At 50.6% G+C, this 26393-nt stretch overlaps 1 protein-coding gene across 12 annotated transcripts in view; it reads left to right on the top strand.

The window, feature by feature from the left end:
- The window catches only part of Atp2b2 (ATPase plasma membrane Ca2+ transporting 2), a 318107-nt gene extending 296715 nt beyond the window's left edge, over positions 1 to 21392 (top strand). For 8 of the 12 annotated variants that reach the window (XM_041643604.1, XM_041643656.1, XM_041643646.1 and 5 more), the window contains 7 exons: positions 2328 to 2434; positions 2957 to 3148; positions 5912 to 6125; positions 7377 to 7588; positions 7685 to 7792; positions 9800 to 9982; positions 18275 to 21392. In XM_041643604.1, the coding sequence (XP_041499538.1) occupies positions 2328 to 2434; positions 2957 to 3148; positions 5912 to 6125; positions 7377 to 7588; positions 7685 to 7792; positions 9800 to 9982; positions 18275 to 18586 (1328 nt within the window). In that variant the 3' untranslated portion in view covers positions 18587 to 21392. Of the gene's footprint in view, positions 1 to 2327; positions 2435 to 2956; positions 3149 to 5911; positions 6126 to 7376; positions 7589 to 7684; positions 7793 to 9799; positions 9983 to 11505; positions 11678 to 15345; positions 15401 to 18274 lie in introns of all 12 variants that reach the window. The other 4 variants (XM_041643673.1, XM_041643663.1, XM_041643636.1 and 1 more) reach the window with 2 other exon arrangements.
- Positions 21393 to 26393: the final 5001 nt, after the last annotated feature.

Genomic DNA, 26393 nt, shown 5'->3' with positions numbered 1-26393 from the left:
GCAGCAGGGCCCTGGCTCACCTCATTCCTCACTGACTGCAGCAGAGACACTGGCTCACTCACAGACACTGCAGCAGGGCCCTGGCTCACTCACAGACACTGCAGCAGAGACCCTGGCTCACTCACAGACGCTGCAGCAGGGCCCTGGCTCACCTCATTCCTCACTGACTGCAGCAGAGACACTGGCTCACTCACAGACACTGCAGCAGGGCCCTGGCTCACTCACAGACACTGCAGCAGAGACCCTGGCTCACTCACAGACGCTGCAGCAGGGCCCTGGCTCACCCTCTTTCCTCACTGACTGTAGCAGGATCCTGGCTCACCCTCATTCCTCACTGACTCATCTTTCACTCCCTGACGCTGTCCCTGAGCCCCTATGGAGGAACTACTCTGTGTTCTAGCTTGTCCTCCACTGTGCACAGTATGGGTTCCACAGCATAGGCACCAAGCCGCATCCCTGCACGGTGCAAGAGGATGTTCTGCTCCAGCCGCTGGACTCTTGCTCGGTCTGGAGAGGATGTGAAGCCCATGTCTAGGGGTGGGGGCAGAGGGAAGCTCTGTGTTCCTCACAGCACAGGGAACTGCACTGTGCAGAACCCCTGGGATCAAGAGACGAGGGTGCTCACCTTACTAGACCTGGATGGAGGTGGGCGGTCCTTGGGCTTCCCACAGGTCAGGGAACCCTGATTGCTCTTCGAGCAGATGAGGGAGGGGGACTTGATCGGGGGAGGGGGAGGGAAATGGGAAGCAGTTGCGGGGAGGAGGCAGAAATCCTAAATAAATAAATAAATAAATAAATAAATAAATAAGAGACGAGAACAAGAAGAGATTAAGGCAGATTGACCTTGGCCACAATGGACCAGTGATACCATCACCCCAAGGGGAGGGGAGATACATAGGAAGGCCAAGAAAGGAAAAACGATGACTAGGGAGCTCAGTCTGCTTTAGGAGAGTGACCCGAAGGCAGAGGGGTCACTGGGATCTTCCGAAGGTAACAGCTGCAGTAGGACTGGGCTGTGCAGTGCAGTGTTTGTGCTGGGTGAATGCAAGTAGGTTATGTGCAGATCTGGTGTGGAGAGAAACAGTAGGGAATCCCATAGGGTCCCCGTACAGATCCCACTACAAGCCCACACCCCTTCCCTGGGAGTCAGGCATAACAGACCTGGTGAGAGGTTAACGGTTACTGTGAGACTTCTGAGTCAGGGCCTCTGGCATCCTAGTAGTGCCATCTGTGACAGACAGCCATTGTCGGGACAGTGTGAGCCCCAGCTAGAGCCCTCTGGGGTGATGGACATACAGGGCAGGGGCAAGGGAAGCCCAGGACACCCACCTGAGTGTTGGTAGAAGAAAGACCATTAAATGGTGGTGCATGCCTTTAATCCCAACACTCAGGAGGCAGAGGCAGGCAGTTCTCTGAGTTCAAGGCCAGCCTGGTCTGCAGAGTGAGTTCCAGGGCAGCCAGGGCTACACAGAACAACCCTGTCTTGATAAACCAGAAGAAAAAAAGTAAGACCATTAGAGACTAGAGAGACAAGGAGAAGAGAGGAATAGTCACAGGTGAGAGGTACCTAAGAAGATAGGAGAAGAGCGTGAACCACTGTGGGACCAGCTGCTGAGAGGCTAGAAGAGACAGGATAGAGATGTGACCACAGGGAGGACCCAAGGAACCATGCAGTGTAGGGTCTGGTGAGTTCCTTGCCTTAGAGGAACCCAGTGCTGATCAAGGACCCAAAGAGTCAAAAATTGACCTGCCAGCTTCAGGGACAGGAGTCCAAACAGAATGACCCTGGGCCAGTAGGATTTGGACTGACTGCCAGCCAGCAAGAATAGCCAGGATAACTCCCAAGGAACCAGTCAGGGAGGCTGTGCTTTCTGTGGGGTAGAAGGGATGGTGTCCCAGCCCTAGAACCTTGTCTCCTGCCTCCACAGGCTGATTCTGTTTCTTAGCACAGACAGGGCAATGCCTACCAGCCACAGTGATGGCATGAGGTGTTGTGTTCGATCTGGCTTTCACCAATTATTTCATTGGAGATGTGTGTGCAGAGAGAGAGGTCAATTCCAGTGGGGCAGGATCACTAGCAAATGGCATGGCTATGGCAGGATAACTAGGGGACTGTGTTTCTTGATAGAACTGCCAAGAACTGTGAGAGCAAAGACAGTGCTGGAGCATGAGCAGCCCCAAGCCAGCCTGGGATAACGAGGAGCCTGGTACCCTGAAAGTACGGGAAAGAGCAGTGATGGGAGGGGCTGGCTGGCCAGACAGGGCAGAGGCCATGCTGAGGCTCAGGGCTGGCTCTGGGACCCTGAGCACACCCTCTTACCCCCTAGGCATCATTGACAGCACACACACTGAGCAGCGGCAGGTGGTGGCTGTGACAGGGGATGGGACCAACGATGGACCTGCTCTCAAGAAGGCCGATGTGGGCTTCGCAATGGTAAGAGTGGCTTTAAGGGGGCCTCAGGACTGATTGGGTCTCAAAGGCAAGGATGGCAAAGCTTGGGCTACACAGCTTCAAACTGGCATATGGGGCTTCCTACACACACTTAACACCCACCCTCACCATCCACCAAAGTTTGTATTCAGCCAAAGCTTTTGAGCCCCAGCCTAGCCTCAGAGGTCTTCCTGAAAGGTGCAATCAGTGCCATTCTGGGGTCAGCTCTGCCCTGCTGAGTGTTTAGAGACCAAGGAGGAATGCTGCAAGGCCAGGCTTCCTGGGGGAGAAAGTTGGCCTCGAAGGGGTGGCTGTGTGCACCCGTGCACACCTGTATATGTGTGCATGTTTGTATGCATGTATACACATATATGCATGTGTGTTTCTGTGTGGTCTGAATGAGCTGGTTCCTTTACATCAGGGGTGAGGGGTACAGGGCTAAGGCTGTGTTAGAGGTAAGAATGGCCATATAGAGCCACTCACCTCCCCGGCTGCCCCACCAGGCTCCTCTCCCTGTCCCCACAGGGCATTGCAGGCACAGATGTGGCCAAGGAGGCCTCAGACATCATCCTGACGGACGACAACTTCAGTAGCATCGTCAAGGCAGTGATGTGGGGCCGGAACGTCTACGACAGCATATCCAAGTTCCTGCAGTTCCAGCTGACGGTCAACGTGGTGGCTGTGATCGTGGCCTTCACAGGTGCCTGCATCACGCAGGTGGGTCCTGGGAGAACCATACCTAAAGCCAGGAAGGGCAGTCTCAGGCCTCCAGGACATCCTAGGTTGCTGGGATCGCAACACTGGAGACGGACACACGTGTGATACACAAGAGCGGGACTCCATTATAGTCCTCCGTGCAGCCACTAGTCCCGTGCAACTTAGAAACGAGGCATGGAGAGGTGGTGTGATTCAGTCGGCCCAAAAGATGAGGGGTACAAGGCCTCGTGCCTATCTCACCACCTGCACCTGCCTGACCCTTGCTTCAGAAGCCTGCAGAAGCTGGGGCAAAGGCATTGCAGGCCCAGGGGAGATTAGTTGGCCAGCTGAGGATCCAGATCCGACCATGTTTTGTGGGGCCTTCACTCCGGAGTGGGGTAGATTAGGAGTGGTATGGCTGGATGGAGGAGGCAGTGGGGTTCTGTCTGTCCAGATCGCTGTTACTGGGTTCTCAGCAGGCCACTCACTGAGGCAGGAGGAGCCAAGTGGAGTGAGTACCATTTCACAGAGGCAGAAGCAGGCTCAAAGGAGAGAATGGCCAGGCATTCGGCCTGGCTCTTATATCTCCTGACATAACCAGACTGCATCTCCCAGGACCTGGCTTTTTTTGGTATGGGGAAGGAGGGTGACTTCAGTTCTAAGGGAGTCTCAGAGAGCTGACTGTTCCTAGTCACCACCTGGGTTCACAAGCCCCTACCCATAGGGGAACCCAGAGTCCAATGTACAGCCATCCCCAAGGGTCACAGGGACATAGGACACTGCTCCCCTCTGCTGTGACCTCCACCATGGTGCTATGGTAGCTGCAGTATTGACCCTGTGCCACCCAAGCAAGCCCTGAGAGTTGAGGGTTCCTCATCTGCATGAAGGCTCTCCCCTGGTCTGTAGGTGAAAAGCACCCTCTAGTGGTTAATTGTAGACATTACCGTGACAGCTTCCTGGAGACTGAACTGGTGCTGTTAAGAAAATGGATTCAAAGACAAGGATCAGATGGCCCAACATCTCTGACTGAGCAGGGCCATGTAGGCTTTGGTGGGGAAATCGCACTCCTGACCCTGAGGTTCTTATATCTGATAATTTAGAAGGGCTGGAGAAAGCCCAGAGCCGCACCCTACCAGGCAGAGGTGAGGTGGCAGAGACAGCAGGGAAAACACAGGGAAAGTAGACAGGCAAGGAGCTGTGAAGCATTCAGAATAGAAGACTTCCTGGAGGGGCATCCATGGGCCACGGGAGGGTCAAGGGTAGAGCCAATGGTGAGGGACAGGGGGCTCTGGATAGAAGGAGACCATGTGTGGGAGAAGTTTGTTCCAGACACCATGTGGCAGGTGTGTGGGGGACAATGAAGGGGCCCCAGGAAGATAGATGTAGAAGTAAGAGAACAAGACCTTAAACAAGAAGAGATTGGGTAGGATTCTGGGGACAAGAGAGCCTGGAGGAAGGGTCCCTCAATGGTCCACAAAAGTCACAGCTGGAGGCTGGAGAAATGGCTCAGCAGTTAAGAGCACTGGCCACACCTAAGAATGGATAAGGAAAATGTGGTACATTTACACAATGGAGTACTACACAGCGGAAAATATTAATGACATCTTGATATTTGCAGGCAAATGGATGGAGCTAGAAAACATCATGTTGAGTGAGGTAACCCAGATCTAGAAAGACAATTATCACATGTACTTACTCATAAGTGGTTTTTAGACATAAAGCAAAGAAAACCAGCCTACAAATCACAATCCCAGAGAACCTAGACAACAAAGAGAACCCTAGGAGAGACATACGTGGGTCTAATCTACATGGGAAGTAGAAAAAGACAAGATCTCCTGTGTAATTGGGAGCATGGGGATCATGGAAGAGGGTTGAAAGGAAGGGGAGAGGAAGGGAAGGAAGCAGAGAAAAATGTATAGCTCAATAAAATCAATAAAAAAAAATTTTAAAAGGGCACTAGCTGCTCTTCCAGAGGATGCAAGTTCAATTCCCAGCACCCACATGGCAGCTCACACCTGTCTGTAATTCCAGTTCTAGGGATCCGATGCCATCACACAGACATACATGAAAGCAAAATACCAATGTATATAAAAATGAATAAATAAAATATTTTTAAGGAAGTCACAGATGAGTATAGAGAAAGGAAGGGGGTGAAGGTGAGGCCAGCTCTGGCTGCTGTGGGCAAGGCCTTTGGCTGTAAGGAGAGGAGGATAAAGGACCAGCTCCTCCAGTCAGTGCGCACAGACCTTATTCTGTCCTGCCTGGGCCCAGAGCGAATCTGACAGCGTCCACACCGGCATGGTTGTGGAGATCACCTCTGTGTGTTTGTCTTACTTGATGGACTCCCTATCATGATCGTGCGTTTATTTTGGAGTCATAGTTATAAAAACCCGTGAGATATAAGATGATGGAAGATAAGGTGGAAGTGGGAGCAGAGCTCAAGGACACTGTCTCCAGGACAGAGGGACTTGAGCCCCTGAGGCTGAGGGCAGAGGCAGCAGGGAGCTAACAGGTTGGGTGCTGGCTTCAGACAGGAGGGAAGGAGGCAAGGATGTGGCTGAGTCTCCCAGAAGTCAGGGAGCTGTGGCCATTGAGCCTGTGGGCCCAGGACTGAGGGAGGCAGTTCATAATGCTCTTCACAGAAGCTTTAAGCACCTGCTACACACACATGCGCAGAGCACCAGAGCCGGGCAGCCTGCAGCCTGTGATGGGATCCTGCTGACAACCTGCCCTCTGTCTCTGGTGGCTCACTATGTGACGGTCCTCTCCCCGCCACTGTTGTAGGACTCCCCTCTCAAGGCCGTGCAGATGCTTTGGGTGAACCTCATCATGGACACGTTTGCCTCCCTGGCCCTGGCCACAGAGCCGCCCACCGAGACTCTGCTCCTGAGGAAACCTTATGGCCGCAACAAGCCACTCATCTCACGGACCATGATGAAGAACATCCTGGGCCATGCCGTCTACCAGCTCACCCTCATCTTCACCCTGCTTTTCGTGGGTGAGCACCCCCCTCTGTGGCCAGGCCACCAACTTCCGGACACACTCTGGCCCACATCCAACATCTGGCTTTGCACATGCTGCCCTGCTTTACTCATGGGGAAACTGAGGCACGGAAGGGTTAAGCACACACCAGGCAAGGTGCAACATCCAGGACTAAAGAAGCCTTGTTAGGCCCTGAGAGTCGAGGCCCTAGGCCAAGCAACCTGCCCCTCCCCTGACTCCTTCTAGAAGCTTCTCCTTGCCCCAAGAAGATGTCTTCATGGAGACTTTCCTGGGAAGGGACACACAACCTGCTTCCTGTCCGTTCCTTCCTCAGCTCCTACAGCCACTTAGAGAGCCAAGTGCCTTAGCCTATGCCTTCGTCAGCTTCCCTTCATTAAAATGAAGTCCCTGAGATCATCTGGACTCTCGGTGTAGGAGGTCATATTCAGATGATACCATTGTTTTAGGCGAGTAACAAGACAAGGGCACACAGATCTCATGGCCAGGATGCAGAAAGGTGTAGGCCCAGGCCCCTGATGGTCTGAAACCTCCCACCAGGCTCCACCTTGTAGAGATTCACCTCCCTTAGGGCTAGAGATGTGGTCGAACCTTTGCTCAGTGTGTATCAAGCCCTTGGTTCTATCCTAAGCACCACAAAAAGGTCGTGATGGTGCCTGCCTGTAATTCCAGCACTCGGGAAGCAGGGGCAGGAGGATCAGAAGTTTAAGATCATCCTTGGCTACAAAATGAGCTCCATGAGACCCTGGTTCCACCACCTCCCCAGAGCACCATAGTCTGGGCACCAGGTCTCAAATACGCGGGTCTCTAGGACACATTTGCTTAAGCCATAGTGACTTACCTCAAGGATTTGTGTCCTCCCAGTACATCCGTAAGGAATGTTACTGTGCAATGCATGTGGCAAGGCCCCAAGCCATTTATCATCTAGGACAGTGGTTCTCAACCTTCCTCATGTTACCACCCTTTAATCCAGCTCCTGGTGCTGTGATGACCTCCAACTATAAAATTATTTTCATTGCTACATCACAACTGTAACTTTGCTACTGTTTTGAATTATAATTTAAATATCTAGTAAGCAGGATAACTGATATCTGACCCCTGTAGAAGTGTTATTTGACCCCTAGAGGGGTCATGGACCACAGGTTGAGATCCACTGATCTAGAGACAGGATCAGTTCCCTGAGCAGCACCACGGGCTGCACTCGGCCCTGTCCCCTGCCTTAGCCTTGCCCCGCCCTCTGGCTTGGCAGGTGAAAAGATGTTCCAGATCGACAGCGGGAGGAATGCGCCCCTGCACTCACCCCCCTCGGAGCACTACACCATCATCTTCAACACTTTCGTCATGATGCAGCTTTTCAACGAGATCAACGCCCGCAAGATCCACGGCGAGCGCAACGTCTTTGACGGCATCTTCCGGAACCCTATCTTCTGCACCATCGTTCTGGGCACGTTTGCCATCCAGGTACCCAGCCCCCACCTAACCTGGGCTGGGCAAGGCGGTGGCTCCCCAGCCCTCCGTGCCATCTCCGTGTCTGTCCCTCCAATCTCTGACCCGCAGATAGTGATCGTGCAGTTTGGCGGGAAGCCCTTCAGCTGCTCTCCGCTCCAGCTGGACCAGTGGATGTGGTGTATCTTTATCGGCCTGGGAGAGCTCGTCTGGGGCCAGGTCAGCATGGGAGAGCTGGGGGGTGGACAAAAGGGGCCTTGAATCAAGGGAAAAAGATGAACAGCAGGGTTGGTCCTGGCTGTGATATGTCCACACCAGGGAAAGCCATCCCCAAAACGGGGCATCATAGCAATTGAGTTGGTCCAAGGCTTCAAATGCAGGCCATGTGGGTACCAGCACTCTGATTTTGACCTTTTATCTGTATCTTACTGCTGCTTGTGATTTCTATTTTAATTGTAGCAGTGTGCTTTAACTTAGGTTTATGTCCAAAGGCAATGCCATGTTACTGGCATGACTTGCCTTAAGTAGAAGCTTATGAAAAACTTAATGTAAGGAGCATGATGCTAAGGCACCAAGCTTGGGTGCTTCGGCCTGCCGCAGCTCAAAACCTGAAGCCAGCATGCTGAAAGGGGGATCATCTGGTGGTATCCTAAGGGTAGTGACCTGATGGCAAAAAGCAGGGATACATCCTGCCATGTTACAGGGTGACTTGGGGTGTGCCTATGGTCTCTGACATCTCCTACATTGAAGGTGCTCTCTGATGGCCACTCCATCTTCTTCTACCTGGTTCATTCTCTACATCTGCCCAAGTTCTAGGCATCCATGTACACTTCATGCATGCACCACATCCACACACCACACACCATCACATTGCTGACAGCTGGACATCTTAGTTGCCTGACCCAGGACACTACATAGGAGAAGTGTCTTTGCCCATAAACTGAGCTAAAAGGACTTTATTTCCAATATGCCCAAACATCCAGGAAGTAGACTCATTATAGGTCTAAGATGATTTCCTTCTTCACGTTATCCCTAGGCTAGAGTAAGAAACTAGCACACATTTGTAATCCTAGCACTCAGGAGGTTGAGGCAGGAGGACTGCATATTTGAAGGCAGTCTGGGTTACATATCCAGACCCCATCCCAAAAGAATAAAACTAAAAGGAAGAGAAGATGGCGATGTTGTGGCTACTTGTATTGTGGTTCACTCCTTTAATCCCAGCAGAGGCAGGCAGTTCTCTGTAAGTTCAAGACCAACCTGGTCTACAGAGTGAGTTCCAGGACAGTCAGGGCTACACAAAAACAAAACAATGAAGAAAAATGCACTAAATTTGATTAGGACCCTTTCTCTGTTTCCTGGGCACCCTGGGACCTGCATCCTGAGGGGGGTCCCTCAGCATCCAGGGGAGCAAACTCACAAGCTAGTGAGTACTGAAGCACTGACCCTGAACTTCCAGAGAGCCCGAGCACGAGGTGAAGCCCTTGCCTGCACATGAGGGGCCTCTGATGTCTGACTCTCAGGCCTCAGCATGGGGGACAAGCACTTCAGGAAGAATTAGAATGAGTGCATCCCACATATATCCTGCCTTCAGATCCAGGACACCTTGTGCTCCCTGAGGGCCACTCACAGAAGGGTCTGCACAGCAGGTACATAGTACCTGCCTGGGTCCTTAAACCCCAAAGCTACCCCAGCCTTATCAATAGGAGTCCAGAGCTCAGCAGGGGAACATGACTTGCCCTCGGTCACATGACCCAGGTATTCCTGAGGTATGCCAAGTCCACACCAGCCGGTTCCTCAAGGCCACGTTGTCTCACTCTCTTCTTTGTGTCCAATAAGTGGAATAAAAAGACTATTAGTAAGAAACAATAAACCAGGCGGTGGTGGCACACGCCTTTAATCCCAGTACTTGGGAGGCAGAGGAAGGTGGCTCTCTGTGAGTTCGAGACCAGCTTGGTCTAAGCTAGCTCCAGAACAACTAGAGCTGTTATGCAGAGAAACCCTGTCTTGGGAAAAAGAAAGAAGAAGAGGAAGAAGAAGAAGAAGAAGAAGAAGAAGAAGAAGAAGAAGAAGAAGAAGAAGAAGGTCGTCCAGTTAGAATGGGTGACAGGTTATAAGTTATAAGGGGAGCTTAACATGTGACTAGGAGACAGATAAGCAGAAAAGGAGGGAATGGGGCTGAGAAGAAAGTCCTCAGTCCTGACCCTTTGCTGGGTACATCCCTTGCAGGTCATTGCCACCATCCCTACCAGCAGACTCAAGTTCCTGAAGGAGGCGGGGCGGCTCACACAAAAGGAGGAGATTCCTGAGGAGGAGTTAAATGAAGACGTGGAGGAGATAGACCACGCAGAGAGGGAGCTTCGCCGTGGCCAGATCCTGTGGTTCCGGGGCCTGAATCGGATCCAGACACAGGTGCGGGGAGCTCCTAGGACTGGGCCAGACTTGAGGGTGTGGCTAGCGTGTTCCATTGCACCCTCGCACTCTGATGTGAGGGAGGGTGGCCATAGGAGTCATGTCCATCATACGGTCTCAGAAGAGCCCTCAACAGCCCTCCAGCCACGAGTGCACGCACACATCACTTCCGCTGCACAAGCAGAGTGCAGCCTCAGGAAGACCATTATTTCCTCAGACTAGCCGGGGGTAGACATGAGTCTCAGCCACCATGGTTTTCTAGAGGGAACCCTGAGAGAATGGGGGTGGCTAGCAGGGCTGAGGTGAGTGAGGGTTCTATTGTGGCTGGGTGGCTACCAGCAGGGGCAGACATTATGAAGGGAAACTGACAGCTAGGGAGCTACAATCACCTTTACAGATTTGCCCACACTGCCTCTGTGAGGGTCTCCGAGCATTGCCCTTGACTCTATCCAGATGTGGAACAGAGGTTAAAATCCCCATACACAGAGGCACACATGCGAGCCAAGCTTAGCCGTGAGAACATATGAGCACAGTGCCTGCCCAGCGAGGAACAGGCTTCTGCCTCAGAACTAAAGCTTTGCAGCCACTGTGTGACCCGTGGTGGTACACGAAGACCACACACGTGCACATTCCATGTACTCCCAAGGCCCCCGTGCCTGGGGCAGGTGGAGTTGATGATTGTGCTGTAGGAAACCAAGAAAGACATTGTCCTCAGATCCCTCGCCCGAGCAATCTGAGCAAGCGACGCATGGATCAATCGCTACATTTCCGTGGACTGCAGCAAACCCCTCCACTGGGGTTCCCTGCACCACACAGGGACTCATTTGACTCATATAGCTCTGCGCTGCCCACTTGGCATTTAGGGGAGTGGGTTTTAGACTCACAACTGCCTCACACAGGCCAGGGCTGTCCTGCTGTGACCAGGACCCTGGAAGCCCCTATTTCCTGGGAGGGTAGGCCTCGTAGTCCTCACACCTCAGGAGGACTGTAGTCCCCTAGTGATTGTAGTCCTGAGTGGGTGTGAGTAACTGAGTCTGCCCTCCCTGAACTCTGGTGTGGGCCTGGTACTGTGCCGCTTATACCTCTACCAACTGCATGGCATTCCTTAAGAACAAGAAATACGACTTGCCCAAGGTCACCTAGCTAGAAATAAGGAGAGCTAGACCTTGGCCCAAGGTCCGTACGCCCCAAGGTCTCACCCCATCACTCGGGCTCTATGCCTGAAGCCACTCTTCCATTCTGATAGCACCTCCACCCCAATCCCTGGGCCACTATTGAGGGAAGAGGTCACATCCCATTCCCCCTACCTCCCACCCCTGCTTGGGACTCCCCGGGGCCTACAGCTGGGTCCAGAGCTGAGCAGACGTCTTTCCGAGCCTTGGAGTCTGTCTGGCATTTTTGTTTTAAGTGGTGTTGTCCTTGTCGCCGTGGCTGCGGCTGTTGTGTGACGTTGCACCCGTCAGTTGTGTAGCTGTGGTGTTCGTTTCTTCTCGCAACTTGTCTCGTTCTCTCCTCCGTTGCAGATTGAAGTAGTCAATACTTTCAAGAGCGGGGCCTCCTTCCAGGGGGCCCTGCGGAGACAGTCCTCCGTCACCAGCCAGAGCCAGGACGTAGCCAGTCTCTCTAGCCCTAGTCGCGTGTCGTTATCCAATGCTCTTTCCTCTCCGACCAGCCTTCCTCCTGCTGCAGCTGGGCGTGAGTGTGACTCCTTACCGCCTCCGCTGGCACCACCAACGCCAGCTCCTGGGCGGGCAGGCGGGCAGGGGCCGGGATTCCAGAGGACATGGGGGGACAGGGGTCACTGTGAGGCCCAGGGGCTGAAGGGCCACAGCCACTGAAGACAGTTTCATTGGTCACGAGTCCTCAGGCAGTTGTGGGGTTAGCTGGGCGTCAAGTACTGTAACTAGCAGCGGGTCACAGGTCTGAGTCTGTTAAAGGATCACACCATAGTCAAGAAGGTTCTAGAATCCAAAGGGTTCCAGTCTGCCTCAGCACCAAAGGCCAGAAGGTACCAGTCACCAAGAGAAGCACAGAGAGCTCCTCACTCGAGTCTCTTACCTTGTCAGGAAAAGGTTGGCCTATGAGGGAAGTGGTCAGAGTTCACTGACTGAGGTCTTGTAGTCAGCCAAAGGGTTAATGTAGATCAAAGTGTAGAAGCCTCGCAGGGGTCACAGTCTCAATGGGAGCTCAACACAAGAGGGACCACGAGCCGAGCAATCACTGAAAGTCCAGTGTCATAGACACAAATTACAGACCAAGGAAACCACAGCCCTTCAGGATCTCCGTGTCCCTCCCTTGCACACTGAGTGTACCAGCTGCTTTACTCACCCTTCCCCCACAGAGGGTGGAGCACGCTAAAGTCCCGACACCTTCCTGGAAGAGACAAGGCTCCTGTTCCATCCAGCTGATCTCAGTTCGAAAATGGTGGGGCACACACATCTTAGCAGGGTGACAGCTAGTCCCAAAAGAGCTGGTCTAACTCTGGTATCCTTTTCTTCTTATCTGAGAGGTAGCCTGGGACTCTGAGCGCCTCTTCATCTTCCTTCAGCCAAGTACGTCTGCCCCTACCACCACCTTTGACCTAGGGCTTCTCATCCTTGGCTCTGTCTAAATCTTTGCTGTGCCTCTCCAGGGCCTTGGGTGCCTCCATTCAAACCTTCCCAAAGTACATGGAATCTTAGTTCCGGCCTCTTAACACAGACACAACATGTGTGTTGCCCTAGCCAGCCTTCAGGGTCTTTGATGAGAAAGACTCCATCTCTTGATGCATTTTAAATGGCCCCACCCCATCCCAACCCAGAACACCCAGTATCACCCCTCCCTGCCCCCCTGAGCAGGGAGGATGTGTGCACAGGTCCAGGGTTCTTCCACTGGAACCCTCCAGCAGAGGGCACAGATCACTGAGAGCCCGCTGATAGTCAGTCCGTGCTGGTGTCCCGCTACCATCTCATGGGGACTGCCCTCCTTGGCATACACGATGACAAGGAGGCTGAATAGTGAGTGGTCTCCCGTTGTCATAAAATGAGCCCAGATTAGACAGAGGCACAAGTGAGCAGATGGTGTCTGCATCACCTTTGGGAGTGATCCATGCTCAGCTGACCTTTCCTTACTCCCCACCCCATCAATCCAACTGTGGTCTTGCTTGAAGCGTAGCCACCAGGTGTTCCCATGGAGACAGCCCTGAGCTCTGACTGCTAAGACTCTGGCTCCAGGGCACAAGCTCAAGCTCAGTTCCTTTTTTTATTTTATTTTATTTTTTTATTTATTTTTTAGACAGGGGTTTCACTGTGTAGCCCTGGCTGTCTTGGAACTCACTCTATAGACCAGGCTGGCCTTGAACTCACAGAGATCCTGCTGCTTTTGCATCATCCATGCTGGCATTAAAGGTGTGCACCACCACCACCTGGCCAACAAGCTCAATCCTTTATTCATCCTGGGTCACCACTTTCCTTAAGCAAAGTAGTTTGCCCTAGGCACAACAGACATCACTTGGTGTTCCCAGGCACCCATGTGTCCTTGAAGGCATCCTTGGCAGCCCCTCAGCTTAGCCCTCACGTGCTAGAACTGAGAGCTGTCCTCTCGTCTCAGCGGCTTTCTCAGCCTTCCTTCTGCACCAGGGTAAAAGTCATCAAGGAGGCCGCTCCTGACACACTTCTACAGACAGGCCTGTGTATCCCTGTTCTCTTGCTTCCAGACAGACCCATCACTCCTTCATTCCGTGTGACCCTAACTTTGGAGCAGTCATTGGAAGAAAGTCTACCTGGGGTTATACCAAAACTCATCTACCATCCTGGCCCATGATCCTTAATTCCCTCTCGGGGCTAAGAGAGAAAGAGGCCAAAAGCAAACTCAGCTCGCTCACCCAGCCTCCCCTCTGTCACCTCCCTAGCCTCCTTAACAGTCTCCCACTTATTCCCTCTGCTCTGAACTCCAGTTTGTAATTCTTAGTCTCTTTGGGACCTCCAGTGGGTGCGAGGTCTCAAAAACAACCTGAGCATTCCTTAGCAGGGTGCCCTGGCTCTTAGAAGGACTGCCACAGGTTCAAAGACGCATTTGGATCTCCAAGATCACAATTGGATGTCACGTATACATCCCCTTGTCCTCTGTTTGGGTAGTTTCTGTACCATCACCTCTTCTGCTCTTCTGGGACTCTGAGGACCCTCTAGATACTACAGAAGCTTCCTTTAGAGGTCAAAGTGCTTTCTTCCCATAGGAAGGTATGACAGAAAGCAAAAGAGTGGGTGGAACTCGGTCACCAGACTCTCTACAGGATCTCCCCGCATGCCTGCTAAAGGAAATGCCTGACTCTATGTGCCCCGGATTGAGACAAATCTCTCTCCTTTGTGTCTTTAAGAGTTGATCAGATAGAGCCAGGATGGGGAAGCTTCTGTTGGGGGACTCACTGTGCACCCCTCACAGCTATTAGATGGTCCCAGGCAAACACTGCACACGGGGAGACATGGTCACTTGGGATGGGATCAGAGCACTCAGGAGAGAACCCAGGAGGAATTGCAAGCTTCTCTCATCCCGACTCAAAACTGAATTTGGTTCAGAGATCCAAGGACAAACCACTGATGCCAGGTACTTGAGCTCCACCCAACAGGTCTACTTCCTTTACCTCACGTATCTCACCTGAGGAGAGGAGTTTCCCAGAGTAGCTAGAGACACCACTTGGCCAAGACACACAGCAAGGGGACCAGCAGGAGTGTGTTCTGAAGCCCCCTCATGCTCCACTCCACATCAGTCTCCAAACAGGCTTGACTCTATAGCACAGAGGATGGTATTAGATCTGGGAGCCAGTGCTGGTGCCCAGAGCCTTCCAGAGAGGGAGCACCCTTCCATCACCCTAGGAGTGGGGAGCAGGGAGGGTGTATCTCCTGGTGTTCCTCTAGCCCACAGAGGCATAGAAGTGGTGCCTCCCCACTGGTCATCCAGGACAGCACCAGCCTCATTCATCCAGGCCAGCCTCCCCTTCTTAGCCCCTCGGATCCCTCACCATCTCAAGCCATCTCTGTCCTTAGTAAGTCTGAAGAGGCTACACATTGAACACTTCAGCCTCACTATGCCAAGGGTGAGACTCTTCACACACACACACACACACACACACACACACACACGTGCAAACACGTGCACACACGCACACACAGTCCCAGGTGCCCCCATGTCCCCTTTAGACTTGGGTTTCAAGAACTGCCAGCATGTGGTGAGGAGCAATGCAGACATGGCAAAGAGGAAAGCTGGGTTTCTCTTGAGCATTCTGGTAACTGATTTGGTGCAAGCTTGGGTTGGCAAGGAAATGGCTTGCTTCTGGGGGGACCCTAGAACTCCCCACTGTCTGAATATTCCATGTCTTTGTTTCCTAGAGGGCTAGAGAACCCTGGACACACAGTTCAGCAAGAGAGAGTGACATTAAAAGAGGTTGTGAGTCTTTAACCTTGAGCCTGAAATGAATGTGAATCAATCCCAGACTCTTGGCTTCCTGGAAGCCGGGTAAACATTCGAGTATGCGGAGCCCACCTCAGAACAAGGCTTCTGCCTCCCCAGAGACCCCCAGGCTGTTGAAAGCAAACATCCCCAATCCCACCCACTGGCCCCACCTTGTTTCCTGGCCCCACGTTCCCATGAGTCCACCAGTCTTCTCTCCTGAAATCCCTCTTTAGAGCAGGCAGGCAGGAGAGTGAGTCCACCAGTCTTCTCTCCTGAAATCCCTCTTTAGAGCAGGCAGGCAGGAGAGATGAAAGAGATTTTTGCTTTTGCTTTTGTTTTTGTTTTTTTTTTTCTTCCCTATTTTTTTTTTTTTCCATTTCAGCTGCAGAGAGAACCGAAGTGGAGTCTTGAGATGGCCATGTCGGGGTGTCCCGAAAAGTCTTGTCCCCACAGTCCTGTCCAGAGCAGTTCATTCTTTCTGTTGTCTCCATGCCAGGGGGAGGGTGGAGGGGCCTCATCTCATTGTGTGTTGTCCCCTCTACGTTGTCAGTCACATGACAAGGGCCTGCCACTGTCCCCTAACTCCCTTCATATAGAAAGCATTCCAGCCAGCCAGTGTCTTTATGGCAAGTCAGCCTCAGAAGGCTGAGCGCCAGCTGGGACATTTGCACTCCCATTTTGCAGAAGAGGAACCCAGCGGCTGGGTTTTGCCTAGAGTTTGTTTGCCTAGCCTGCAGAAGGCCCTGGATTAGATCCTTAGTCCCTCCCTAAGAAAACCAGAAATGGAGGTGGAGAGAGTGAAAAGTTCAAGGTCATTCCCTGACACCAGCCTGGGTCTTATGACCCCTTAAAAGCAAACAAATAACAACAACAAAAGACAAACTAAGGCGACACCACTTTTATCATTGTTTATTTATTTAATTTATTATTTTCAAGGGTGCAATGGCCCACTTATCAGATCATAAAATACAAAAAAAAAAAGTCTACAGAAGCTGCACAGGGAATCCGGAGACAAAGTTAGTTGTATCACAGAACACCAGTCCTCAGCCTGCCTGGCTCTACTCGCTCCAGCTTGACAGCTTTTCTGGATTCCAGCAAGCGTTCTGGGGTGGCTAGTGTATACAGAGGAGACAGGACAGACTGCTCTTCAGAAGGCAAGCAGAAGCTGTAGCTTAGAGAAGGCTGGTGGCAAAGGAGGAGAGTTGACTGGGGAAAAAAAGAGACAGCACAGCCCAAGCAGGCAAGCGATCAATGCCAAGTTGAATTCTCATCGCTTCTGTTGACGTAGCTTAGAAACAGAAAGTCATCCTTCGTCTGTGACACAGCCTCAGCCGTCAGAGTCATCTAGAAGTTTCCTCTGGGAACAGGGATTTCCCTAACCACGGCCCACAGAGGAGCTCCCTGGTATAACTGAGCTCTAATCTGGAATCCAAGAACCTCCCCACGAATGTCTCTGGCAGGCCTCCTGTCCCCGTGGCCAAGGCCATGTGACCCTCAGCTGTCAGTGACATCAAACCATCTTGTGTTTTCTCCTTTGCCCTCTCTGAACCAACACTAGGAAGAGAACAGAAGACATCTTTTTTCCAAGTCCCATAAGTCCCTTGAGACACAAAACATGTTCCTGTCCTTCTGCACCCTGTAAGGCAATTTAGAACACAACCAGATACATTCTGTGGTTCTTTACAGAGAAGGAATGAGGAATGGCCAAGCCAGGACTTCCACCTGGTCCTTCCTGATCCAAATCCAAGGCTCTTTGTAGCCTTGGAAACCAGAGGCCGGGCTCCTCCCATTTTTCAGAGGAGAGAATAAAGGACTGGGGACCTGACGTTCCTGGCTTACCCACTATGGTGCAGTGACAAACCTCCCTACCCTACCCCACTTCCCAAAACCTGAAGGGAATCTGAGAGTTGGCTGTCTACTTCCGGACTGTGTCTTTTGGTTTATGGAGATTTTTCTCTTTCTTTTTTTTTTCTTTTTGGTTTTGTGTTTTCAGAACACAAACAAAGCAATAAATCCCAAACTCCAGGCAACACGGGCGCCCCTTAGCAATCTGCAATGGCTGGCCAGGGCTTTGAGCCCATACTCGAGTGTTTACCTCCCAAATGCATGAAGGAAAGAGGCGCTGGGCACAAACAACTTTGTTCACATTGTGCAGGCTTCCAAGTGTAGCTGTGTGTCAGTGTGTGTGTGTGTGGCCCCTGACCCCTGTGGCATGCTCCCTGCCCCAAGGTCCTGTGTGCGCTCCTCTGTGCTTCCTGGCTGCTGCAGCCCTGCACCTCAGAAAGCCTTCCCTGGCTTTGCTTTGCTCTGCTGCCTCAGCTTCATGTCCCCTTCTCTGTTTGGCCCTCGTGTGTCCTCTCATCCCACCTCATCCAACTGTCTCTCCTTCCTGTTCCTTCTCTGTGTGACCCGTAACCTGTTCCATGTGGTTTGGTTTCTTAACTGTGTGTGGTTTTTGAAGATTCACTTTTTTTAACAAATAGACTCTTTCCTACCCCCCACCCCCAACCCTCAACCCCCACCCCCTGCATGGTCAAACTCTGCTGTGACATTAACAAGGCTCAGTCTCTCACTAGGTCGGGTGCCCTTCGGAGTGGACCATGCTCCCGTTTACAACTACCCAATCATCTCCGTGATGGTGCTTCCTACAGTCCCCACTAATACCATAGTTCTGACCCAAACCAAAGCCACTTAAAAACCAACTCATGGATGCAACCCCCAAGCCCTCTACCATCCATCCCCATCGATGCTCATAATACCAGCGACTGTGGATCCCAGCCGCCCGCGTGCCCTCCCTTCCCCCAGCCCTCCTCCGAGTCCCAAGGAGCGCCCAGCCAACTCCTGACCCTTGTGTTTCCCTTGCAGATCCGCGTCGTGAAGGCGTTCCGTAGCTCTCTCTATGAAGGGTTAGAAAAACCCGAGTCTCGAACCTCCATCCATAACTTCATGGCTCATCCTGAATTCCGGATCGAAGATTCCCAGCCTCACATACCCCTCATCGATGACACCGACCTGGAAGAAGATGCCGCGCTCAAGCAGAACTCGAGCCCGCCGTCCTCGCTCAACAAGAACAATAGCGCCATCGACAGCGGGATCAACCTGACGACCGACACGAGCAAATCAGCTACCTCTTCAAGTCCAGGGAGCCCCATCCACAGCCTGGAGACGTCGCTTTAGCTGAGGCCCCTGTCGCCTGGCCACCCTCATGGACCTGCCGCCATCCGCCTCCGGGCGCACACCCTTCCAGGCACCGACTCCCCGATGCAGCAAGGAGCACTGGGCAGAACACACACAGCAGAAAGAGAACCCGGTTCCACCCACAGACCCTTTCTCTGGCTGCCATGCTGTTTGAACTCTTTTTCACTCCTAGGTCACTGGCAGGGTTGCCCTGGGGTCATCTGGAGCAGAGAGTGGCGTGGGTTTTGTTTTGCTTTTGTTTTTCAAAAAATAATAATAATTAATTAACTAATTAATTATTTTAAAAAAAGAGCCCTTCCAGGCTCCAACCCAGACACCAGACACGGACCAGCCATGCACCCGCCGGCCACCACTACGTCCCCAGCATGAATGTACCTGGACACTTTCAGTCCCCTCTCTCACTTGGTTCTTGGAGGGTTGGGGAGGGGAGGTTTTTGTTTGTTTTCTTAGGCGGGAACTGCAAACAGACTGCTGTTCATTCAGTTCACTGGTCTGTGAGGTTTCAAATGCTTGCCCAGCATGGTCTCAGATGTCTAGATTAATTTAATAACTTTTTGAAATAACAGAGTAGGTTTGCACCAATGGAACCCAAGAACTCCACGGACACTCATGAGGTTATATCCGTTTCTTTGTATCTATATCAACGTATACTTCTTGGAGACTGTATACGTGTATATAGATAAGTAGATATTATATATATACATATATATATATACATGGATATATAAAGTTCCTTTGCCGGCATGTTGCCTTGTTTCTGCTTAAATTGCTCTATTTTAACTTATGTCCTAAAAGAAGAATGTAATTTGTTTACAAACCTGTAGATAATGTCTTTGGATATTTGTGTGGTTTAAGGACACTGGTGGCTAAGATGCTTATGAACAGCTCGGCCCAACAGACACATCCCCCTGGATTGCATCCTTGAAGTTTTACAATAGCCATGCTCTGATTTTTGCCTGCTATTTCCGTTCAATAATGTCACTACTGTGGGAAGCTCAGGCAGAAAGCCAATGGCTCCCAAGGATCCATCCTGAGGAGCTAAGCAACACGCTCCACCGTAGACAAGGGAGAAGAGGAGAGAAGGCTTCCCGGGTTTGCACACGCCTGACCATCCAGGTCCGAGACGCCAGCGTCTGTAGTGCACCGGTAGAAGGCTTTTCTCTCAATGAAACTCGCTTGAGTTTACAGAGAGCAGTTCAGAACTGAGTTGTCTTTGGCGCTGTCTGTGACTCGAGGTAGTGTTCACATATTACAAATGCTATTGTGTTGATTTTTTTTTTAGTTAGTAATTTAAACATTTCTTTCCTTATATATGGCAGCATAGGCACTGCCGACACATTGGATGAGGGTCGGTACGGCTTGCTGCTTTTGTTTTTCTTTTTGAAGAAGAATAGCCTTTTTTCTCTGCACTATTTAGATCCGAATGAACCTTATGATGTGTACATTGAGATGTATTCAGTGTGATTTTTAAACCAAATTGTCTTCCTGTAGTCACAATATATACTGTAGCCTTTTAACAGCAAGCCCTGCTTTCCCAGACAGAAAGCCATTCTGATATCTTCCCATATCACAGGTGAGAAAAGGTGGCTATCCCCTCCCCAACAATAACAGCACTAGTAGTCCCACTCGATAAGAGCTTGTCTGTCGGCCTCTTAACTGCTAAGCACTTTGTGGGTCTCAGCTTTTTTTCATAAAAGAACTTTTGTATTTAATACAAAGTTTGCTTTGAGACTTTTCAGCATACAATCTTTTTCCATAAACTTGTACAGTGCAAAAGACATTTTGAATACCATGATCGATGATGTCCCGTGCTTCGAGGGAAACCAAACACTTCCCGCCTCACTTGTGAACGCCATCCTTCACCCCCACCTTCCCACAATTGCTCCTCGCTCCTCAGTCTGGTCCCCAGCCCTCCTCCAGGCCCAGAGACCTCTTCACTAAACAAGATGACAGCCACTTGGGAAAAGAGCCATAGTCAGCTGGGAGGGCCCACGTCTGGATGGCTGTGAAAAAAACTTGAGTTTTGGTTTGGGGTTCAAAGTTCGCCCATCCCACCTGGCCACAATCTTTCTGTCAGGAAGAATGTCTTGAAGGAATCTGAGTGTTTCCAGGAGAGAGAGCTGCCTCTCCAGCAATGGTGGACCAGCCCTAGATGTACTGCTGGATTCCATACAGACACCATCAGAGCCAGCCCACGGTACCCCTCCAAGGAGGGAAAGGAAATCTGGGGCCTTGGAACAGGATAGGTTTGGAGTTTGTCGTTGTTATTGTTGTTTGGTTGGTTTGTTTTTTTGTTTTTTTTTTTTAGGGGGGGACTCCTTTGTCACATTTTTCATCCTGCCCTCCATTCAGTCACGCCTCTATGATCGCATTCCATGCCACCAGGGTCCTTGGGCTTCGCAGCCAGACCTCAAGGGCAAGCAGGAAGAGGTTCTCAGAGTAGAGCCAGCTTCTCCAACAGGGAGTAGAGGAAACTAGCAAGGAGGCCCGACATTAGCATCAGCTTCCTGGTGTCAGGAATGAGGGGCAACTCTATGCCCTTTACCCTCACGCTCACCCACAGTCATCCACACACGCATACACCTACACAGGAGATGGTTGGTTTATCAGAACCCACTGTAGTACACAAAGCTTGCACTTCCGCGTCCTATATCTAGCAGCATGGGGTACGTTTGGCAGTTCACCCCATTAGGGGGTCAATAATTTATGACCATTCATCTGTTTTTATGAATTTTTTTATCTAGACAATAATTGTAAATAAAGAATTCACCGTCTCTGCTCATTTAATACTATGCAATGGCTATGCTTTCCACGGCTGAATCTTCTGGCTCACACATGTGTTTCCGGTGTGTCTATTGTATTTTAAAAAAAAACAAAAACAAAAAAACAATCAAACAGAACATAGCAAACCTACTCTTTTCTAGTGTGGGAACTGCCCCCTTCTTTCCTGTCAGACTAAGTGCATCTATCATCAGATAGATGAGAGACAACACGTGAGGCCCCTGCACTGTGGCTCTGGATACCCCAGAGTCACCTCTCTGTGGAGGAGGGTAGGAAGACTCAACTTGCCACTCACAGTTTCCAGGATTCAGGAGCATCCCCCATTTCTCCGCCCACCCCTCACTCCCAGCCTCATCCCAACCACAGCACAGAGCCCACTGGAGGAGGATGCCCTCCTTTTGAAAGTGGATGTGGCACTGACTACTCCCAAGTCAGAACCCACCCTATCCTGGGTCCTCTGGTTAATAAAGAGCCACTGTGTCCCCATGCCTGTTGAAAAGCCACCTTTGCCAACTCCTGATGTCTTATATAGGCTTAAACTCAATTCTGGAGTTCCTCTTTTGTCCCCTCATCTGCTGTCCCCTCTGGCCACGTGTTTTAATTATTGCCCCTCACAAATATTTCTGTATGTATCTCCCCTCACATCTGTTGTGAGGAAACGTTAAAACTTTGTCAGACCCTCTTCCTTCTGCCCTTTTCTTACCCCTCAAACTGAGCCCTGTTACTCTATGTACCCTGCTCCGACCCCCATTGCAATCACTGTCCCATCAGGACAGACAAAACAGCATCCTGAATCCTGGGAAGCCCTCAACTTACCTGTCCCCTAAGCTCTGAAATTTTTAGGAGAGGCTACCAAGCCCCACCCAACAAGTCACCTCCTGGGGTTGTGCCAGGGTAGGTCCCCATGTGCCCCTTGTCTGGACAGGAAAGTGGGACCAGACCCTGTACTAAGAACATTCAGCATCAACCAGAGCCATTCTGCTGGGGGACAGTTCCTGTCTATCTTTTCTAAACTGGCTTTTGGTTATTTTATTTCTGTTACTTGAGGGTCACCTCTTATTAATTCAGAGTTTTAGCATCTTTGGGATACAAACATGTGTTGCCTGGATATCTTGGCACCATTGGTCCCCTCCCCACTTGCTGTAACTATAGGAGGCTGCCAACTAAACCACGCACTGACGAGCCTTCTGCCCACCTCTCTCCTGTTCGAGTATCTGAAGCCTCACCCTTAGAGAACCCTAGAAGCGAGGATACTTCTTGAAGCACCAAGGCCCCAGTGAGACGTTAGGCATCTCCAAATATTTTCCAAGGTCCAAATGAAGCCCTCTGATTTAATATATAGATACAACTCACTCAAGACATGGGACCCTAGGCCCTGGGCAGCTACCATCATCCTCTCCCCCCAAAACAAAAGGTTTGAGGCTACTTGGGGCCACCTTGCAGGCCCTCGGTCTGTTTTGTAATGTCTGTGGTGCTCTCCCTCCAGGGCCCTTCCTCTCGGGGGTCACCACACTTTGCTAACTCTCGTGTGCACATCTTTTATAACAGAGTAGCGAGGGAATGGTGCCGCCTCCAGCTTCCACAAGCTGCCTGGGCTCTGGGGGACTCTGGGACAATCGGGGCTGGGAAGTGACTGTGCTCTTATTGTACACTCTTTATTTCTCTGTATCTCTGGCTTGTGCTCTTTGTAACCAACAGGATTTGTCTGCCTTTTCAACACTATACTAAGCAATAACAATAAATGCACACGTGGAAACGCAGGCATGGTAACCATCCCAAGGCCTTTTTCCGCAGGACAGCTGGGTCCCCATTTTCAATGGATTTGGACTTGGGGAAGTTGAGTCTCTGGTTGGGAACGACATTTTGCCCTAGATTATACCGTGAGCTCTACCATTTGAGGGACCTGTCATTAACCATTAACCCATCTCAAAAAGAGACTTGGGAGAAGGGGGTCTCAGGAAGAAAAGAAGAATCACTCAGAGTATCAGGGAGGTGAAGGGAACAATTAGAGGAGGCTGTGAATGGCCTGACTGTGGTCTGGGATAAACCGGAGGAAGGTGGAAAGTATGGGCACAGATTATAGGCGGCACCCGCTAGTGATGAGGAGGGAAGCACAGAGCAGCCTGGTACCCTAGGGTTTTAGTTTGCATTCTATTGATGGGACAAAACATGATGGCCAAAAGAAACTTGAGGAGGAAAGGACGTGTCTGTCTTACTATCCAATCAGTCTCTCACTGAAGGAAGTCGAGGCAGGAACTCAAGCAGCAGGGGGGAATCCGGAGACAGGAACTGAAGTAGAGACCATGGAGGAGAGCTGCTCACTGGCTTGCTCCTCGTGGCCTGCTGTCTTATACTTTCCAGAACCACCTACCCAGGGTTGGTGCCAACCACAGAGGACTGGGCCCTCCCACATCAATCATTAATCAAGAAAATACCCCAACAGACGTGCCTATGGATGGATGCAACTTACTCAATGAAATTCCCATTTGTCAAATTGGCAAAACCAAAACAACAACAACAAAATAAACAAACAAAAACACCTAACCAGCACACCCTCACCAGTAAACTGAATTTGGCAAACCTCTCACAGGTAAGAAAATATGCCAGACTGAGAAACAAATATCAATTTATACACACAAAATCCCAGCTCTTCCCAAGCTGACCTGGCCCCCAGATCAAATATCAGTGGCCTCATCTAACTTCTGACCACTGTTTCAGTTCCAAGGTTAATTTAATCCAACATCAACTTTCAGAGTAGGTTTTATAGGCTGAGCATCCTGAATCTGCAAATCTGAAACTTTCTGAGTGCCAACATGATGCCACAAGCAGGAAATCCCACACCACATAAGTTTGCTTTGGGCACAAAATTATTCAAAATATGGTCGGGTGGTGGTTGGGGCACACTTTTAATACCAGCACTCTGGAGGCAGAGACAGGCAGATCTCTGTGAGTTCCAAGGCCAGTCTGGTCTACAGAGCGAGTTCCAGGACAGGTTCCAAAGCTACACAGAGAAACTCTATCTCAAAAAACCATATATATATATATATATATATATATATATATATATATATATATATATATATATAGTCTGGCTATGTGTGTAAGAGTATATAAAACGTATGTGTTTTTAATCAGACTTGGATCCCATCCCAGGATATCTCACGGATATGCAAATGTTCACAAAATCAAAATGAAACATTGCTGGTCCCAAGAGAAGAGACACTTGTCCTTGAAGAAGCACTTACCCTGTGCTTCCCACGTAACAGAGAAGGAGACAGCTACTCCAAGAGGCAAAGAATGGGCCCTCAGAAGTAAGATATAAAGTTCTGATAGTTTCCATCTTTAGCCAGAGTTGGCACATTAAAACTTTAAGACACCATGTCTTCTGGTCTACCTTCAGATGTCTTCATTTGCTGTCGCTTATCCGAGATCCTCAATGTCTTCAGCTTCAGAATTTATACCAGGAAATTCCATCAATAACAATGACACCTCATGCATTATATTTACATATAAGGTGCCTGTTGTTACCGTTTCCACTGGAGAAATGTAAGGCTCCGAGAAAACTAACTTGGCCTTATTGATCGAAGGACTAGCGGTGCAGCTACAGAGGGGCCTGTGCCTTAGAGAAACCCACGTTGGTCCCTCAAGTCTGTTTTCTGTTTTACCCTAAGTACTGCCTCTTCATATTCCTGTGGTAACTTCTCCCTGGAGGAAAAGAAAGGCCTCAAAGGCACTGAGGTGGGAAGGCAGGGATATGAGGCTGCCACTCTCCTAGCCCCTCCCCCAAACCCCTTCTTACTCCTCGAGCTTTGGCATTTTGCTGGTAGCTTTCTCCAGCCAGGGTTTTTGATCCCAGTTTCATCATAGGACCAGAAGAGATTTTGATTTAGCTGGGGTGGAGGTGAGGGTGGGGTGGAGGTTCCACCCTGAACCACTGGCTTCTTAAGATCTGCAGAGGGTGGGCGTATGGAACCATATGTTTCTGAGGAGCTGTGCTGCGGCTCAGCATGCTCCTTGCAGTGCTTGTGTAGAAAATGAAAAAACGAAAACCTAAGTGTGGTGGCGCACGCCTTTAATCCCAGTACTTGGAGGTAGAGGCAGGCGGATCTCTGTGAGTTTGAGGCCAGCCTGGTCTACAAGAGTTAGTTCCAGGACAGGCTCCAAAGCTACAGAGAAATCCTGTCTCAGGGGAAAAAAAAATAAGAGAGCGAGAGATACTCGGGAGGCAGAAGCAGGCAGATCTCTGTGAGTTCGAGGCCAGCCTGGTCTACAAGAGCTAGTTCCAGGACAGGCTCCAAAGCTACAGAGAAAACCAAAAAAAAAAAAAAAAAAAAAGAAGAAGAAGAAGAAGAAGGAAGAAAAAAAGAAAAGAAAAGAAAAGAAAACCAAAAAGCTAGGGGCAAGAAGTTGGGGGGAGGGGTCTCAAATTGCCCTCTCTTGGAGCAGTCAGAGTCACTGGGATTAGAGACTTTGGTTTGCTGTCCGTGAAGAAAGTTGGTGCACTAACAGTTGGAGACACTGGGGATTTGGGGGTCCCGACAGGACTTCCAGTATTCCTCATGGACCAGACTCATAGGATCCCAGGGGATCTCTCTAGAAGTCTGGGGTCTCTGAAGTCATCAGCCCTATAGCAGAGCCGTCCTCTAGGAAACATAATAAAACACTAGCCCAGTCTACTCGCGAGATTAACCTGTACAACGTTCGTGATAAAAGCCAGAGGGATCCAGAACCCACAGAAAAGGAGGGTGAAGTTGTAATCACTGGTCATTTCATTTATATATCTCAGAAACCAGGAAAGCCTGGTCCAGGTTAAAAAAAAAAAAATCCACAAGTGACACTATTGTAAAATCCCGTGATTAGGGTCGCCATAGCAACCAGACTCTCACGGACAACCAAAATAAGAGCTGAGCGGAGGGAGGTAGACGGGGCGCTGGTTCCAGGAGCGGCGGAACCTTTGTGTAAGTCGACTGTGTTGCTGACCGGAAGCTCCTAGATGACGGTCTGT

Source organism: Microtus oregoni, unplaced genomic scaffold (assembly GCF_018167655.1).
Source record: "Microtus oregoni isolate MIOR12 unplaced genomic scaffold, Mior012 000002F_ref0000024, whole genome shotgun sequence".
Taxonomy (NCBI): domain Eukaryota; kingdom Metazoa; phylum Chordata; class Mammalia; order Rodentia; family Cricetidae; genus Microtus; species Microtus oregoni.
Note: the sequence above shows the minus strand (reverse complement) of the source record. Positions and strands in the feature narration are given on the sequence as shown.